At 46.0% G+C, this 18,265-nt stretch overlaps 1 protein-coding gene across 10 annotated transcripts in view; it reads left to right on the top strand.

Moving 5' to 3' along the window:
- Nucleotides 1-18,265, top strand: part of foxn3 (forkhead box N3) — a 77,540-nt gene that overhangs the window by 46,751 nt on the left and 12,524 nt on the right. For all 10 annotated transcript variants that reach the window (XM_028957142.1, XM_028956835.1, XM_028956911.1 and 7 more), the window contains one exon: nt 3,663-3,730. In XM_028957142.1, coding sequence (XP_028812975.1) covers nt 3,663-3,730 — 68 coding nt within the window. The remainder of the gene's footprint in view (nt 1-3,662; nt 3,731-18,265) is intronic.

The following is an 18,265-nucleotide window of genomic DNA, read 5'->3' as shown; positions in this document are numbered from 1 at the left end:
CTATTTTTGATACGACAGAGGACGAAAAAAAAAAATACAGGAGCTTTTTAATAAAAAAGGTTTATTAAAAATAATTCATTTTTTAAAGAAATGTGCTTGTGTATATAGAAAAATATATACACACAGTACAGGCCAAAAGTTTGGACACTCTTTACTTTACTTTACTTTACTTTATTTGGCAGACGCTTTTATCCAAAGCGACTTACAATGGGACTTACACTCCTTCTCATTCAATGTATTTTCTTTATTATCATGACCATTTACGTTGGTAGATTCTCACTGAAGGCATCAAAACTATGAATGAACACATGTGGATTTATGTACTTAACAAAAAGTAGAGACCTGACCTCCACAGTCACCGGACCTGAACCCAATCCAGATGGTTTGGGGTGAGCTGGACCAACAAGTGCTAAACACCTCTGGGAACTCCTTCAAGACTGTTGGAAAAGCATTTCAGGTGACGACCTCTTGAAGCTCATCGAGAGAATGCCAAGAGTGTGCAAAGCAGTAATCAGAGCAAAGGGCGGCTATTTTGAAGAAATCATGTTTTCAGTTATTTCACCTTTTTGTTAAGTACATAACTCCACATGTGTTCATTTATAGTGTTGATGCCTTCAGTGAGAATCTACCAATGTAAATGGTAGGGTTGCCCGCTGCAATGCCTTTTGAAAATTGTTCTAGTCTGCCAGCGATTCCCGTGAACCGGCAGATGCAAAACTGGCATTTATGTATTGATACCAGTGCTAATACAAAATGTTTTTGTATCAATTAGTATCCGAGAATTGATTTTTGGATAACCCTCCAGTTCACCATCAGCACCATCTTTGGCAGTCCTGAAGTCAGCCCTAGGTGGGCTCTGGTTGTCTGAAACATTCTCCACATTCTTTCCGGCAATCGTGTCCATGGCTCCTCAAACCACCATAATGGCGTTATTTTGAGTTGTGAGCTTCAGGAGAAGGAAAAATGGCCCAGGATTTTGCCCAAATCCAACAGAAGGGAGGGTGGGGGCGCATGTGGTGGATGAAGTGTGAGAAGAGAACCAGCGCTGGCTCCAATTAGTCTTTAGATCAGTTAAAGAGGATTGTGATTTCAGGGGTGGAGAAAGAGAAAGTAATGGGCAATAGGATTTGAAATGAGATTAAAGAGTCAAGTGGAAGGGTGGGGTGGGTGGGCCTTTGTAGTTGGTTGCCTGAGTCTCAAGACGTGCCAGTGCTTGCTGTGACCAAACTACCGGACCAAGAACTACATCTGAAAACAGAAAAGAGTTTAGACCCCCAAGGGCTCCTGTCAGTCCACATGTTTAGCACTAAAGAACGCTCGGAACAAAAGACTGCTTTTCTTTATGGCACCATTTTAACCGGACACTTGATCAAATGCAAGCCGTGAGTGCAGACCTCGGTAACACTGCTTTCAAGGTTCCCCAAATCTCTCTTGTCAGCAGAGACTTGATCTGCTGATGGCCGACTTCATTTTGATGATATACAATGATGTCTGATCACTTTCACAGGATTGTTCTCCCACGTTTGACCGTCAAAAAAACCCGAGGCCAAATGACTCCAGCTCATTTCTGCTCGCGCTGCTCATATTGCAGCGGAAACGTAATAACAATAAAATAGTCTAATTTTTTTTTTTTCCTCCTTCGCACAGCTGATTAAAAAAAGACTTGGGTCGTCTATCATCAGGCATGCCGTGGCCATGGCAACGCATACCGCAGCAGTAACCTGACGCGAGGCGCACATCCTCTGGGAATTCGAACGGGCGTCTGGTCTTGTGAGAGCGCGTTAAGGGGGAATGCCGAAGTCAGCACCTTGGGCTGAGCAGACGTGCCGCGCTACATACTCGAGTCAACGGAGCGCTTTCTGTTCCGGCCGAGGCCGCTGAGCGTCAGGGCGGCTTGGGAAGGACTCGGACACAGTTCCCCTTAAGAAACATACTGAAATCAGGATATGTTTATATGTCAATATTGTGCGATTCCGTTCAGTTTTTTGGAATGAATGCATTATTTGCATTGTCCCGAGCCCAGTTATTCAGGACCACTTTTTTCATAATTAATCGTAATACCTGCCACTTGCTCTGCTATCTATGCTGTATTATCTATACTGTATATAGAGCACACTAAGAAGCTCAATAACCCAATCAGAACTCAAATTTTGGGTCAATAAATTGTTTTAAAAGAAAAAGGCTGCCTGCATACTGTTTACGCTTCCATGTATTTCATTATTTATTTATCCAGAATTATTGCATCTCTTTTAGTTTCAGTGCCAGGGAAAAAAAACTGTATTAAGGAAGGAGAAGTTGAAAAATGTTGTTTTTGGTTGCCAGGCGACTAGCATGCTAATGAGGAAGTGACTTTCATGCTGTGAGTAAGATGCAGCGGAAACATGTTTAATCACTCGCTACAAGAAGAAGGTATGAGAACAACATAAGGGGGGGGGGGTATGACTGAACACTGTAATTAAAAAGGATCCTGAATTGTCAGGTCAGACTCTCTGATGGCAGTGTAGGTGGCGTTTAGAGTGGCCTAAACCCAGAGCCACTCGATCACGGACAAGCCCTGGGTTTGAACACGTCGCGCAGACAAATACCCTGAAAGCCCCGAGCTTCTCTTCTGTTTGCTCTAATTTTCAATTAGTTAATATGCTCTAAGAAGATTAAGGAGAGGAAGAGTTATCTGTTTATGGCGCATCTAATAGGAGTGAAAGGACAGGAGGCTTAAATGAAGATCAGACCTGGGTTAGATTAGATTTGTGCACGTCTCTGCGGTTGGGAGTCTGGATTAATGGATGATACAGTTACCTCTGCCTCGTACCTGCATCTCCACACCTGCAGCCTTTAGCCCCATAAAACAATAGTCTCATGCTTCAAACACAGGAATACAGCAGGGACAGTGGTGGCCTAGTGGGTAAGGAAGCGGACTTGCCATTGAGGTGCCACTGAGGTCCCCTTGAGCAAGGTACCGTCCCCACACACTGCTCCCTGTGCGCCTTTCATGGCTGCCCACTGCTCACCAAGGGTGATGGTTAAAAGCAGAGGGCACATGCTGTTTATCCCGATGACAAAATCACAATCACTTTCATGAACACCAAGGTTTGTCACACGTTGCAATCAGCTTTTTTTATGTAAGAAATTTCACTTGACAGCTACGTTCCGTTTACCAGTTTATCTAAAGGAAATATTTGCATGGAATTAAAAGCAATTTCCTGAGGTATGTGAGAGGGATGGAGACACATAACAACATAAAAAAGTGGGCTTTGGGTGAGGCATGGTTCTCTTTCAAGTTGAGGACTGTGATGAATATATAGATTATGCTGTTTAGATCAACATTTTTGGAAATGTGCTGTGTTTTGAGCGCGCAGGGCTGACTCAGTGGTCATATTTGCTGAGTTGATTTCTGCATAGCAGCTGGACCAAGCCAGCGAAACGTCCTGCTGTGCACCCTTATGCAGAGCCGCTGCTGAGGACAGCCTTACCAGGCCTATAATTTAGCAGGGTAAAAGCAGTCATTAAAGGGCTCTGTGCCATAAGTTGTAATATGATATAATAACGGGATTGTGGTCACCCTTGAACCCATGACACCTTGGCTGCCATGTTATAACAAGAAGAAAAAGAAATTGCTTAATGCTCGTCTCTTTTTAATTTTATATCTCGCTCTCTCTTTACAGCATGTCCAGTCCTCCAATTTGGCCGGGAAGTCCTTTCTTCCGGAAAAACAAGGGAATCCTCCTCCAAGGTATGGTATTCCACTGAGTGTTGTGTGCTTGCTTTATTTTGGATTCACTTCAAAGCTGCTGGAGTAGGGGTCTCGACTCATTCGATCGCGGTCTGGCTGCTTCATAAAGGAATTAGTGGAGCAGGGGTTTGAAACATCGGGGCTTCCTGCTGTTCTTTTTCTTTCTGCCAACAACTTTGTGGAAGTAGCTTAGTGGGTAACACACTCCTGAGCAAGACACTTAACCCCGAGTGTCTCCAGGGGGACTCACCCTGTAACTACTGATTGTAAAGCATTCTGGATGAGGGCGTTGAATGGCACATAATTTAATGTAAGTTTTTTTATTACCTGACTGACTGATGCACCAAGTATCGGGTGCATCAGACTCACCTGATGTTGAGTGATAGATGTTGAATGGTTAATAAGAAAATTATGCAGCAGGATCAGGCATATCATTCTTGTGCCATACCACTTGAAACCCTTATCCAGAGTGCCTTACAATCAGTAGTGACAGGGACAGTCCCCCTGGCGACACTCAGGGTTAAGTGTCTTGCTCAGGGACACAATGGTAGTAAGTGGGATTTAAACCTGTGACTTTCTGGTCTTCTGGTGTGTTCTCCTCTAGGCTACTGCCACTACCAGATCTGCAACCTGGATCTCTTTCTTTCTCTTCCATTCATGCCATGGAACAGACAGCTTGTTTGGTTGCCATGGATATCAGGACCACCTCTGGCTCAGCTGTGGACGCTATGAAGGCTTGAATGTGTGCTGTTGTGAATCTGCCATGTGTTCCTGTGCTCCAACCATTCGACAGGTTTTAGGTACATCCTTAATCTAACATTCCTGAAATCTGGTAAAATAAGGTGGAATGCTGTTCATAGGAACGCCTCCTAGCCAATCAATCACAGTGAGATGTTCAGCACACTTTAGCACATGCTCCTGCGTTAGTGCTCTTTACTGTTCGTGGCACTCTGGGCGACGGCGCCAGAGCTGAACCGATTGAGGAAGCGCTCTGTAGACTCGGTTGTGATTAATCTCACATCCTTTGTGTGAAAAAGATGGAGGAGAGGAGAGGAACTTCTGCTAGACAATATGTCTGATGCTGCTCCATATGTGGCGCTCCACTGAGCCAGGGAGTCTGACTTGGGATCTGCTGTGGATTTCCCGTTGGTCCTGTTATATTTATTTATTTTTTTATTTACTTCTTTCCCAGAATATTCCTGCAATTTTTAAAATGTCCTTCTTCTCCTGCATATTCCCGTGCATGTGGCCCATTTCCAGTTAGAACGTGTGTTAGTATAGTCAACGCAATGGACCCCATTGAGTGCTGGATATTCGCCTGGCCATTCCGGAACAGATTTAAAGCATCGCCCCACCCACTCTCAGACACGTTTCCCTGAATCCTGCTTCCTGTTTTCAGTTCCCCATCCATACCTTTTCGGCGGCCACTGAGCACCAGCCTGACCTCTGCCGTGTTTTCCTTGGTGTGCGCGTCCATTGAAATGGTTTTGTGAATTCCGTGATTTTTTTTTTAATAATATAAATACGGTGCAAGCCGCAGAAATTGCCGTCTGCATTTCAGCCCATTTAAATACACTGATGCTCATCTTTACAGCAGTTGTCAGCGTTTGTTTTCCCGAAACACGCATGTTTCGCAGCCTTACTCTGAATCAAATCTAAACCTGTAATTACCGCAGTGGGGAATGCAGTTGGCCTGGTGGCGTGCATGACAGACAATATTGTGCTTGGAGGGGTTACTGCCAATCGGGTTTCATGGTAAAAAAATGAGGCACACCGTGCTCCTTTCCACGCGTGCATCCTGTGTGACGAGTGCCGGTGTGTTTGCTGTGGCATCTCCCTTTGGCAGCATTGTGGACGAGGCGCGCCCCTTGTTTCAGGAACACTATCCGTGGTCACTCGTGCCACGCGCCACAGGATCTGAAAACTGGGCCAGTGGTGATAGGCGCACGATCAAACGCACTTTTATTCTCCGCGCACGGCGGAAAGTTGTGAGAAATCTGTCCTTAAGCATCTGCTCCGAGGTGCCTCGGCATGCGCAGGCTTGCTCACTGTAATTGGCAGTTAGCGGTGTGTTTTGCGGCTGCGATGGGATCTGGCGCGCTGGGAGCCGGTGCACCTGTAACGCCAGCCAGCTCGCGTGGGAGGGACATCTGCTAAGAGCAGGGACACAAACAGTGGCACAGCCACCACAGTTAACATCCCACAGCCAGCCAGACAGAGAGCGAGAGAGAGAGAGAGAGAGAGAGAGAGAGTCTTTCATCTTCATCACTCACCCCCATAACGTCTCGCAATTTTCCATTAAGGGTTCAGATACCTCTAGTGTGTAATTAGATCCTACTTTGTTCTAAAGAATCTCAGGAACACTGAGGAAGAGATTAGTACAAACACACAGGCAGCAGTTTTGGGAAGTGAGACATCAGTCTTATATAACTCGGGACACTGGGCATGACCGTCTTGAACTTGTGGATGTCACTGTGTCATTAACACCTTCATCACCGTCGGGTGATGATATTCATGATATTTTTGAGGCCTATATTTCAAGACGAGGTTTAAACCATCCAGAATGAGGAGTAAGGGGGGGCGCGAGTTATCAGTCATTCTTATGGCCTCTTCCCATTTCAAACTCAACATTCATCTTCAGAGTTCATGCTTTGGGTGCCAGAAGTAATTACACACCAAAAAAGCGGGCTGGGCGGGTCTTCAGTTTCAAATAGCTAGCAAGCAGGCCTTTCTCTCTGTTTACTTCTGCAAATCCTGAAGGTTATAGAACATTGGTGTCAAACTCATGGCCAGTGGGCCACGTCTGGCCCGGCGTACAATTTCATATGACCCATTCAATACAGATCTATAATTATGGCCCAGCGATATGAAGTGCTCATAACACGCAAACTACAGATCCCACAATGCAGTACTTCGGTTGCCTTGTTGAACACAATCCCGTTTTGGCCCTTTGTGCAATTATGTTTGACACACCTGTTAAAGAACATGCCCCATGAAAAAATATTGGGGAAAATCGTAAATAGCAAGCACAGATCAGATACTGAAAGTTTTTACTGTTAGATTTGCCTTTAAAAAACACTCAAGGTTGTATTTTTACCTCCTGTAACTCCCTTATGCCCAAGTGCTATAAAGTGATATTACAAGAGAGGCTGGGCTACTAGCTGTAAGCTATATTCAGCAAATGTCTCTGCATTGCAATTTTCATCCTTAAAACCGTATATTTTAATGTGCCGTAATAAGTAAATTATACTACGTCAACAAGAAACATTGTGTGTACATCATTTTATCATTTAAAAAAATTGTTTTAATATGTGTGGTTGCAATTTCAGACACATTGTGCTTGGGCCTGACAGGGGCATATTGCGGCGATGAAGCGCCTCGCGGTGTTTAACTTTACAACGCGCTGTGGAGCGTGGCGAGACGCCGAGACTTTACCTGCTGTCTGCGGGAGTGACAGGCAAATGAGTGGTTATGTTTAATCACTCTGAGGAGCTACGGTTCATGATGACTCTCGAGTCACACGCTTTGTGCTAACGCGGGTAGGTAATGCATCGCAAATCGGAGCTCCGCTGATGTACGTTTTTTTTTTTTTTTTTTTAGAAATGTATCATATATTTTATTGCCTGTTGATAGCCTCTGAATCTGACACAGCTTTGTTCCACTCGGAGGTGGGGGAGTGGACAAGGAGGACTGAGTTTAGCGGAGTCCAGGGCTGAAAAGAGAGAGAGAGAGAGAGAGAGAGAAGCCTTTCCTGACCGGAGTAATACATAAAGGCTTTTTAATAAGGGATTACCAGTGTGAGTAGCCTCTCAGGGCCTTCTGCTGAATGCAGTCAATGATAACCAACACACACACACACACACACACACACACACACACACACACACACAATCTGGCAATCTGGTGCTAAGCACCTCTCACCCCTGGCCCAGTTTCCAGCAGGTCGGGATTGATTTTGGGATTCGACTCTCCATGAAAAGCGATCCAAATAAAACCCCTTTCTTTCTTCTCTCTTTCACACCCCCCCAACCCTGTCTTTTTTTTCCTGCCTCTTCATGTTGAGTTGTGCCACTTAAGTTCAAAGGCAGCAGGAAAGCCGTGCCTTGCTTAGGAATGGTGTTGAGCACAAACTCCGCCACTTCCGAGAGGATGAAGCCGATGAGGCAATGAGAGAGGCTTCGTGCTGCTCCATAGTAAATTGCAAAAGAAAACTAGTCTGCAAAGCTCTTTCTTTCCTTCTTTTTTTTACAGTAGAGCAGTGCAGGAGTTAAGTACTTCGGGTGGATCATCATCTAGTTCTCTCTCAGCTGCTTTTAAAGACCAAGAAATCTCAGGTAAAATACGCAGACGTGCGCAGGTTGCCCTTGATAGCTGTCCTTCTTTTCCAGGAAGCCAGTCTGCAGAAAGCACACAGACTTAAGTACGCGTAGAACCACCATAATGGATCCTTAATGCGTCTGCCAAACACTGGCATCTGGAGGCTCCAGTTACAGACCATTAGAACCTATAGTGTCAGCCTGACCAGTAAGCACTACAGCAAAATGGCCTTGGACAGCAAAAAAAATAAAAAAATACGTGGGAAACGAACTTCCTTTTTTTCTTCAAAAGGAGTTTGCATTCTTAAGGAGTGCAGTGAGACAGCATAAAGCACTTTGAAGTCGCAAAAGTACAAAATGGGGAGCATATTTTTGCTAGCAGCAAAATAAAGCTGGGGGATGTTTCACTTGTCTGTCCCGGAGGACCTCTGATGAGTTTCGGACGAATTTTGTTGGGAATTGAGAGCAAGTGCCTGAGAACTGGTTTCCGAATCGTCTGATCCATTGGAATCTAATACCATTAGGTTATCTGTTCCCTGTTTTTCTCGAATGCTGACATTTGTCCTTCACAGTTGTACTCACATCGAAGCGCTGATTTAAAAATCTATTCATTTCACAACCAGCAGTGGCCTGGTGGGTAAGGACTGAAACCTTTTCACGACTGAAAGCTTTCGGGTTTAAATCCTTAGCCGCCAAGGTACAGATGGGTACCGTCCCCACACACTACTCCCTGCATCTCATGGCTGCCCAGTGCTCTATAAGGGTGATGGGTTAAGTACAGAGGACTCATTTCATTGTGTGCATCGTGAAAAAAAAAAATCACTTAAAAAAAACTGGAAAGATGTCAACAGCACGGTATTTTTTTTTTAGAATGACACTTCCCTTTACTTCTATTGTTACAGTCATGGCCAAGTACTGTTTTTCACCAAGTTTGCTGCTTCAGTGATTTTCGATCTTTTTGTCAGCATTTTTTGTGTTGTATACAATTATATAATATACGTTTTTTATATGTTTCAAATGCTTTTATTGACAATTACATCAAGTTTAGGCAAAGAGTCAATATTTGCAGTGTTGGCCCTTTTTTTCAAGACCTCTGAAATTCGTCCTGGCATGCTGTCAATCAACTTTCGGACTGATGGCGACCCGTTCCTTCATAATTAGTGCTCGGACTTCGTCAGAATTTGTGGATTGATCACAAGTTCTCAATTGAATTAAAGTCCGGGGAGTTTCCTGGCCATGGACCCAAAATTTCAATGTTCCCCAAGCCACTTAGGTATCACTTTGGCCTTATGGTACTGTGCTCCTTCATGCTGGAGTCATTGTTCTTCACCAAACTGTTCTTGTATGGTTGGGAGAAGTTGCTGTCCTGGTGCTTGATGGGCTTTCTTGGGCAAACTGAGGCCTTCTTCACAACATTTTTACATTTACATTTACAGCATTTATAGGCTAGGCTATAAACACTAGGCTACTACCACCCTTGAACCTTGAAGTTTTCGATGAACCCATAAATGGTTGGTTTAGGTGCAATCTTAGTAGCAGCAATATCCTTGCCTGTGAAGCCCTTTTTATGCAATGCAATGATGACTGCACGGGTCTCTTGCAGGTAACCATGGTTAACAGAGGAAGAACAATGATTTCAAGCATCACCCTCCAAGCATCCAGTCTGCTATTCTAACTCAATCAGCATGACAGAATGATCTCCAGCCTTGTGCTCCTCAACACTCTCACTTGTGTTAAGAAGAGAATCGCTGAAATGATCTCAGCAGGTCTTTTTGTGGCAGGGCTGAAATGCATTGGAAATGGCTTTCTTGGGAAGTCGTCAAAAAGGGACTTTGCAATTCATCTGATCACGTTACATTATGGAGTATATGCAAATTAATGAAAAACCTGAAGATTTTGGCCACAACTTGTATTTTTATTTACTTATCATCATCACCGTTGGAATATGCACACAGCTCCAAGAATATTGGTAAAATAAAAATGTTCACAATAAACACATTCTTGCATAGGATTTAAAATGTAGCATAAATTCATGCCAGAAATGGCATCGTTAACACTGGATTTTCCGATACAGTTTTATTCCCATTTTTTTGTTGTACATTTTTGCGAGTTCCTCAGCCTGAAAAGAAACTCTAGCTAAATTCTTGGAAGTGGAGGAGCGCGGTGAGACAAGTTGCCAAGATCGGACGGTTGTGGAACTGTTTCCGTAATGCGCTTCGTACTTTATTATTCCCGCTGCCTGGAAACGGGATTGCTGTCTCTCGCCTCCATTGCCTGTCTTGCAGATTCCTCCTTTTATCTCCTCTTTGTTCCGTCAAAACGGACATGAAAAGGAAAAAAACCTCAAGCTGCATATATATATATATATATATATATATATATGTGTGTGTGTGTGTGTGTGTGTGTGTGTGTGTGTGTGTGTGTGTGTGTGTGTGTGTGTGTGTATATATATATATATATATATATATATATATATATAAATAAATATATTTCCACGGCCCCCCCGTCAGCCCTTGCAGTAGGTTGCACGTCCTTCAGGTGAGCGATCGATCCGGTTATCTAACAGCATCCGCCGAGCAGTTGTGTTGTCTGAGCGGCAATTTAAAGTGCCGTTTATCGCATTAGCGTGCCGGAGTGGCCCTCGTCCATGCACTCAGTGCTTACTGGCCGCCTTCTCCGGTTATGGTCAAGTGAATGAACGCTAAATAAATTAGCTGCGGCCCGGCAGCGTTGCTCACAGCGTTCTTTTCCCGTCGTGCGCATTACATCCCCAGATTCTTCAGGTGACAAATGGCCATTGTTTGAAGCCGGTGGGTAAAAATAGCCTTCCAGTAAACGGGGAAGATGTGACTTCAGTGCTGACATCACCCAGCTTCCTCTGAAGGTGGGATGAATGTGATTTTTTTGTTTCTTTGTACCTTCATGGCTTTAATGTTGCAGCATGAGTCAGCTCCCCTGACTGAGAAGTCGTGTTCATCTGCGCCTCCAGCCTCCGACTCCCCTGTGCCTGCAGACGGTTCACAGGGCCCTTCCCCCCCGTCACCGAGGGGAAACCCGCAGCAGTCGCCGAAAAACGGAGCGCGGGGGCCATTCGAAGGTCTCTGTGGAGACGGAAATGGCACCTTGTCCTCTGACCCACCCAGGGCCATTGAGGGGAGCCCCTTATCGCTGCTGCGATCCCTGGATTCCGGGGAACCCACAGCAGAGCGAGCTTGGAACATGAATACAGCGGATAGCGGTTAGCAGTCTGGAACTGATGTCACCAGCCCTGGAAATGGTGGTCAGTGGTCCACGTCCACCCACTGGAGACGCGGAGAGACAACATTTGCTGTCTTAATTTCCCGGCCGCCCCCCCCCCCCCTCCGACTTGACCTTATTTAAGGTTTGGCGATTGTGGGTGTCGTGTCTTGTGGTGCAAATTGGAACTGCTAAGTGGCACGGCTCCTGCTAATTGCCTTTCGCGGAGTTGTGTAGGGTTTATGGGAGCCCTCCATTGTCTGGCTGTCTCCATCGCTGATGTTCTTCCGCCATCCCGCTTCTATGTCTCATTATTCCTGGACGCCTGAATGAACAGACGTGCGTTGCTCTGTGTTGGGCCTGAAACTGGGGAATACATCGTATCACTTTAATTTAGAACGGACTTGGTTTCCCGTTGTCATGACTGGCTCTGTTTGACGCGTTTGTCTCACGCTGTATGTTGGCTGCGTCGTTATATCACTCATTAGCGGCCTGTGGTCAATGCAGGGTGAAGAGAAGCCACTCTTTGTACTGTAGGGCTGTGCTGCGTACTGTAGGAGTTCTATACTCCTGTAATGGGAATGCTATTTTGACTGATCAAAGGCATTTTTTCTAAAACTTTATATGCAATGACTAGAGCATGCATCTGAATCAATTACGAAAACAAATGTCATTTTTTTCACAACATCCATTCTTTTTGAGATGCACTAGTAATGTACGTCATTAAGTGTGATAATTTTATATTGCTTTGATATTAATCAGTCAACCAGATTGTGCAGCTAGCAATGCTAGGTACTTAACAATGTGTGTAAGCGTGCAATTTTGGTCATTTTATGCAAAGTGTAAATAAATACATTGGATATATATATATATCCTAGAGAGAAAAAGAGAGAGAATGAGAGAGAGAGATAGAGAGAGAGGGGGTATTATTTATAGTCGAAAACCCACTGGCAGCCAGTTCCAAAGGCTCCTTTGTGTTATTTATTATTTACTGAGAAATGGTATTGTATGTATTGTGCTGGGACGTGATGTGGCTGGCAGCGCCCAGCACAGCTGCTCCATCTTGGCCCCTGGGCTCGGGTCGGACTCCAGGTTGGAGCTCCAGCCCTGCAGCTGCTCCTGCGAGGCCGGCTGAAGTGTGTCTGTGTGCAGCTGCCTGCCTCCATTCCCCTGTATCAGGTGCCTTGGTCTATAAATAGCCTCCCAATTCACACTCTCTGCATTAAAATATCACACACAGCTTTCTTTTATAAAGGGGAGGCAGGCCAAGTTGCTTAAGTCGGGTTGTCCCAAAAAAAGGGACAACAATGCTGTGCATAAACAGAAACTGTCCTTACTGTCTATGCACATCTGGTTCGTGTTAGAGGCTGTAAACACGGTGCTCTGAGGCGACCAGTTCTCTCCCATGGAAGACAGAGCCGAGCGCCGAGTGGTATTTCCTGTTTTAGCCCGGCCATGCATGATATACCGCTCTCAAGTATGCGAAATGTGAGCGGTTGCCATGGCGACTGGCAAGCCTCAGCCAGAGCCGGCGAGATGCCTTTGGAGTGCTCTGGGGGGGCTGTGTGTGGCAATGGTGGTGGCGGCAGCAGAGGATTCTGCTTGACCCCCGTCAATTATTCGATTTACCTCGCAAAAAAAGGAGGAAAAAGACTCTTTGGAAAGATGTGAGAATCAAATTTGCTGACAGCTGTTTTTGAGTTCTGCTGTTTCAGATGTGGCACTAGGCTCTGCAATATGCGCTAAATGTTCAGCTTGTTCGCTAGTGTGCGGTCAAAATAGCATTTTGACCTCGGCATTTACATAAATACATTTTATGCAAGGGGTGGCCTAGCAGTTAAGGAAGCGGCCCCGTAATCATAATCCCGATCCGCCAGGGTGCCACTGAGGTGCCACTGTGCAAAAGCACCGTCCCCACACTTCACTTTCACTTTCACATCAAACAAGAAAGAACCACGAAACCCAGAAGTGTCCAGAACACAATTTTTACTGATCTTTTGTGAAACAAAGCTTAAAATGGGAGGAGCCTGATTAAGGAGAGGAGACCAGGCCCATTAATACGTAGTGAAAAGAGCGTCTTATTTACGTAAATCCTGAGGACGCTTTGACCACACACTTATGAACAAGCGAGTGAATGAATGAGGTGGTAGTAGCCTAGTGGGTAACACACCCGCCTATGAACCAGAAGACCCAGGTTCAAACCCCACTTACTACCATTGTGTCCCTGAGCAAGAACACTTAACCCTGAGTGTCTCCAGGGGGGGGACTGTCCCTCTAACTACTGATTGTAAGTCGCTCTGGATAAGGGCGTCTGGTAAATGCTGTAAATGTAAATGTAAGCGCCATGTTTCGTGCTGCTCTCAAAGCCAGTTTGAAAATAGTGGCGAAATGTAACTTTGGGTTGAGGAGGGGGCTAGTGGCACGCGTTCGTTTCTTCCAGGAGACCCTGTCCAATCACTCTCAGGCACTCTCAGGGTGTCTTTGTCTCTACGTCTCTCCTCCTGATAGAACAACAGTTTGAATAGCTGGATGGACACTGTTTGTTTTTAACGCTTCGCCAGCGTACATCAACACTCAGCGAGGAGCGAGAACAACACGACCGCCCCCCGCGGCGAGCCAGCGTGGACGCTAACGTCTCGCCGCGGAGCCATGGAAAATGGAAAGCTCTGGTTTCACCGGCCTGCCGGAGATCGGGTCGAGCTGCACTGGGGGGGCACGGGGGGAGGGATGACACAACCAATTCATCCTCGAGATGGTAACGGGTCCGTTTAGCAGGCCCGCGCGGGCCGGGACTCGGGATGTGCCACCCGGGGACGCTCTCAGGCCCCTCCTCCTCGCCCGAAACCGTGACTAGCGCCTGCCCACCGGCCCAGCCGCGTGACTCAGCCGGGATGAGCAGGCGTCGTGCGCGTCTGATGGAGAACTGGGACGACGCGTCGGCAAGTCTCAGGCTGTCGCAAGACGACGTCCCGCTGCGCGCTCACAGCTCGCGGCACCTCTGAAATATTCACAACCCGTCGCTTTTCCTTACGTAAAGAGGACACACCTGCCCGGGAAGCCTCGGCCTCGTCTCCCGGCGGTTTTTCGGCCGAAATTCGGGGCCGTATTGGCATTTCGGGAGATTAACTTCACAATTAAACAGCGTCCCATCCACATTGGCGCAGGAGTGGTACTTGACCTTTAAGACTTTTCTTTGCCCCCCTCCCAGGTGGAGGCTGCTCTCTGCTGTGGCGTCTGAATGAAGCTGTAAGTAAGAGCTTTAGATCTGTGAAGTGCCTAGGGAAGGACTCACCTTCACCGCGCACGCTTTATGTCTTTCAGAAACGCAGCCTGGGCGCTCCTGAGAGATGCAACAGGACGAGCCGAATAAACAAGCTGCATTTTACTCCAATTTTTAGTATTTTCTTATGCAGGAAAGTGAGGCGCGTCGGAAGTCAGGCGTGATTGGACTAAATGCTCGAAAAAAAAAATAAATCCTGTAAAGACCTGGTATAAGGTGGGCAGCACACTGATTTACAACTGATGTACAGAACAACTGCAGACAGATGAGGAGGGAACGTGAAGCTCTGTAGTCACCTTCCCAATCCTGAGTTTGTGGGAGTGTTTGTACAGTGTTCCAAAGATGAAAAGTATTTTACTTCAAATGTTGGAGGTTGAGCTGATGAAAGATTTGTTTTTAGACTTGCAGTTAGTGGTGGGTTGGCGCATCAACATGCCAAAAATCCGTCTACGCAAATTATGCAAAACAAAGATGGCAGCGCCAGTGAGTAGCAGCAACGCGAGTGACTCTGAGTTTCAACAGGGCAAGAAACAAGCTCATTCGTCAAAGATATGATGGTACTTGTGAAGTGGTTGTCATTGTGATACACAGCAGCACAGCACACGGTGCACACAGTGAAATGTGTCCTCTGCATTTAACCATCACCCTTGGTGAGCAGTGTTCAGCCATGACAGGCGCCCGGGGAGCAGTGTGTGGGGACGGTGCTTTGCTCAGTGGCACCTCAGTATCACCTTGGCAGATCGGGATTCGAACCGGCAACCTTCTGATTATGGGGCCGCTTCCTTAACCGCTAAGCCACCGCTGCCCCAAAAATGTGCCCCTGTTCGCTCGAACCCAGTCCCGTCCGTTCAGCCCACTTCAATGTACAAAGAAGTTTGAACCTTTGTACTCTTTGTTGGAGTAGGCTATAAGAGGACACCTTACCATACAATACGGTATTTCCATATTGCGAGTGGGTGGGGTTTAGGATGCCAATGATGTGACAAATGATTAAGCATCAGCAAAATCTGGGCAACTGTAAAAACCCGGGCCGATGTTTCAGGCCTTCTTTGTTGCCCTGGGAGAGCACCCCCCCTGACCTGGTCCGCTCAGGACCCCCACACCCCTCTCGCCCCGCCAAAAAGAATCCCCAGCCACCGCCGCCCCCTCTCCTCTCCTCTGCCACTGTTTCAGGCTACACTTGGTTCTCTGTGTAATATACGAATATATGTCCTTTCTAAAATAACTTTCAACGTGATTACTAAATTCTGTTGACTGCATGGTGGACTGCCGGCATCCATTGCATTTATTTATTTCACTTTCTGTATTCAAGCCCCAAAGTTATTGTATTCTTTCAGTTGAGTGCATTGCGTAGCATAATTTTTTATTGAATGCTGCCTCTGTCATTTTTTGTGCTTATTACACTCTTACTTGAATTTTATTTTGCAATTTTGAGTTTTAACAGCAATAGGAATGGAGTTTAGGAGTTTTAACACTATTGGAATGTTAAGGAATTATTGTTTTTTTTTATTTCACATATGTAAATTTAAATGTATACATTTCTATATTAATCAGTTATTGTGGAAATAATTTGTAAAAATGAATGGGTACATTTACAGATGCATCGTAAAAATAACCCAGCCCTACTTGCAGTGCAAACCTGAACCCAGACCTTGCTGAAAGGAACAGTCTCTGTGTGTATATAGCAGGTCATGTAATCAGAAAATCTTCTGTTCTCACTTATTGCAATCGTCATTGTAAGTCACTCTGGTTAAGCGCATCAGCTAATGATATCAAAATCATTAATATCATGTAATGTCATGTAAGTATGATAACAACTAGTATTTCTAAGTGAAAAGTTGACATGATTCCAATAAGGGTCTCCATCGGGGTCTCCATTTTGGAACGTGCCCGGGCCCCTGCATACTCTGCTCTGTCGTGTGTCTCTGAATATCGTGGATAATTCTGCCGAACCGGTCAAGTTTGCGGTTTGTTTAGTCGTGAGCCTTAACTTGTTAGCACGTTACAAAGGGAAATGTTTTTTTGGAGGGAAGGGAGGCAGGAGCGTGCACTCCGTCGATATGAATAGCCGGTGTCGTGTTTATTTGCCTAAATACCTACAGTGCTCTTGTCTTTGCCGCTTAAAAACACTCGAGCGCGGGGCTCACCGCTGCGCATTCACTGTGAAGCGCCGCTCGTTTCTCTCTCCATTTTATTTTTTTTTTTGTCCTCACAAGCATGCACTAAAAGCCTATCAGATGCGGGCTGCTAAATGAAAGCCAGGTTTTCACCGCTGTGAATAATAGATATCCTCAAACACGGTTTATCTTCAGTGGCGCACATTTGTATGTCTGCGAAATCAAAGGCGCACTGTTTTGTGTGCTTTAAAACTTCCACTGGCAATGAGCCTGTCCTCTCCCGACTGATGCCCGCGGCTCTACAGCTCGCTGATTGGGGAGTCGTAATGAAGGGGGGAATATCGCTCTTTTATTTTTTTTTGCGTGGTGTGAGCATGAGTGATACCTGCACTTGCCTTTTAATTAACCTTCCACGCGTATTTCTTTGTAAAGGCCAGAGAAAGGGAACGGAACCCATGTGTCCCTGAAGATGTCCTCACCACCTGACCACGGTGTCCGTGGAGCGCTGAGCACGTCCCTAAAGTCTGCCGAAGAGTCCTTAAAAGATCTCTGAAGTCTGCTGAAGGCTTCACGGACTGGCATCTTGTCCATAGCTGGTGTCTTTCAAGTGCCCGTAGATGACTGGGGGGGACCCTGGACCTTTCCACTATCACTGGAAATCGGTTTCTGCAGCCATGTTGTCTGATCCTATGTGGCTTCATGCCATATTGAACGTCTTTTTGTGTCCTTTGAGTCAAGTGTGGACGCTAGACATGATGAAAGTTTGTTCATTTTCACGGCTTGTCCCTGATGAGAGATCTCATTGTAACGCCAGCCCGGAACCCATCATTATAGCTGAGTGGTTTCATCGGCCATTGTGGCTGAGAAATGTTTTGGACCCGAGCGTCGGTGGGCACTAAATTTCCCGCTTGCCACCCCGAAGATAGTGGCATCAGTTGGCTGCTCCGGCTTTTAATTCTGCCTAATGTTGTCATTTATCACGCAGGAATATTCGTACCCGAAACCGATTTCCCCCCCAAATCCAATCTGCTGGTGATAGTTCTTCTGGGAATAGAATTAAACTAAACGCATGGGCTTTATTTGCACAACAGCAGGTGTCACGTTTAGAGCGCACTGGGAATTCGTCACGCTCGCATCCCTCTCTCGCTCCCGTCTCTCTCTTTTTTTTTTTTAATGTATTTTATTTTTTTAATTTCTTTTTTTTTTTTAAATCCCGGTTCCTTTCCTCCACACAGAGCAAAATCCTGACAGCCACGCGCCAGATGAGCATCATGTTGCCCCTCACGCTTTTCTTGGTCATCAGAGGGGGCTTTAGCGACAGGGCTGTGATTAATAGGCGGTTAGCAGAGCCGGGATGCGAGGGGCACGTTGCCCGTTTGCAATGCGGGAGATGCGGCCGTGCCATTAAGTAGAGCTGGAGGTAATCTGGACTCTCCAGCCGCCTTCGCCCGCGCTGGCTGATCAGATATTTATGGCGCAGCGGGGAGCTCCGTCACTCCTGGCTCCAGTCTGAAATCAGCCGGCAGATGACACAAACTCACTTCTGGAGCGAGTAGCTTCCCGACTGGGATCATTAAAGTATTTT

The sequence above is a fragment of the Denticeps clupeoides genome, chromosome 1 (genome assembly GCF_900700375.1).
Source record: "Denticeps clupeoides chromosome 1, fDenClu1.1, whole genome shotgun sequence".
Classification (NCBI taxonomy): Eukaryota; Metazoa; Chordata; class Actinopteri; order Clupeiformes; family Denticipitidae; genus Denticeps; species Denticeps clupeoides.
The sequence above is the reverse complement of the archived record's forward strand: the minus strand, read 5'-3'. Positions and strand labels throughout refer to the sequence as shown.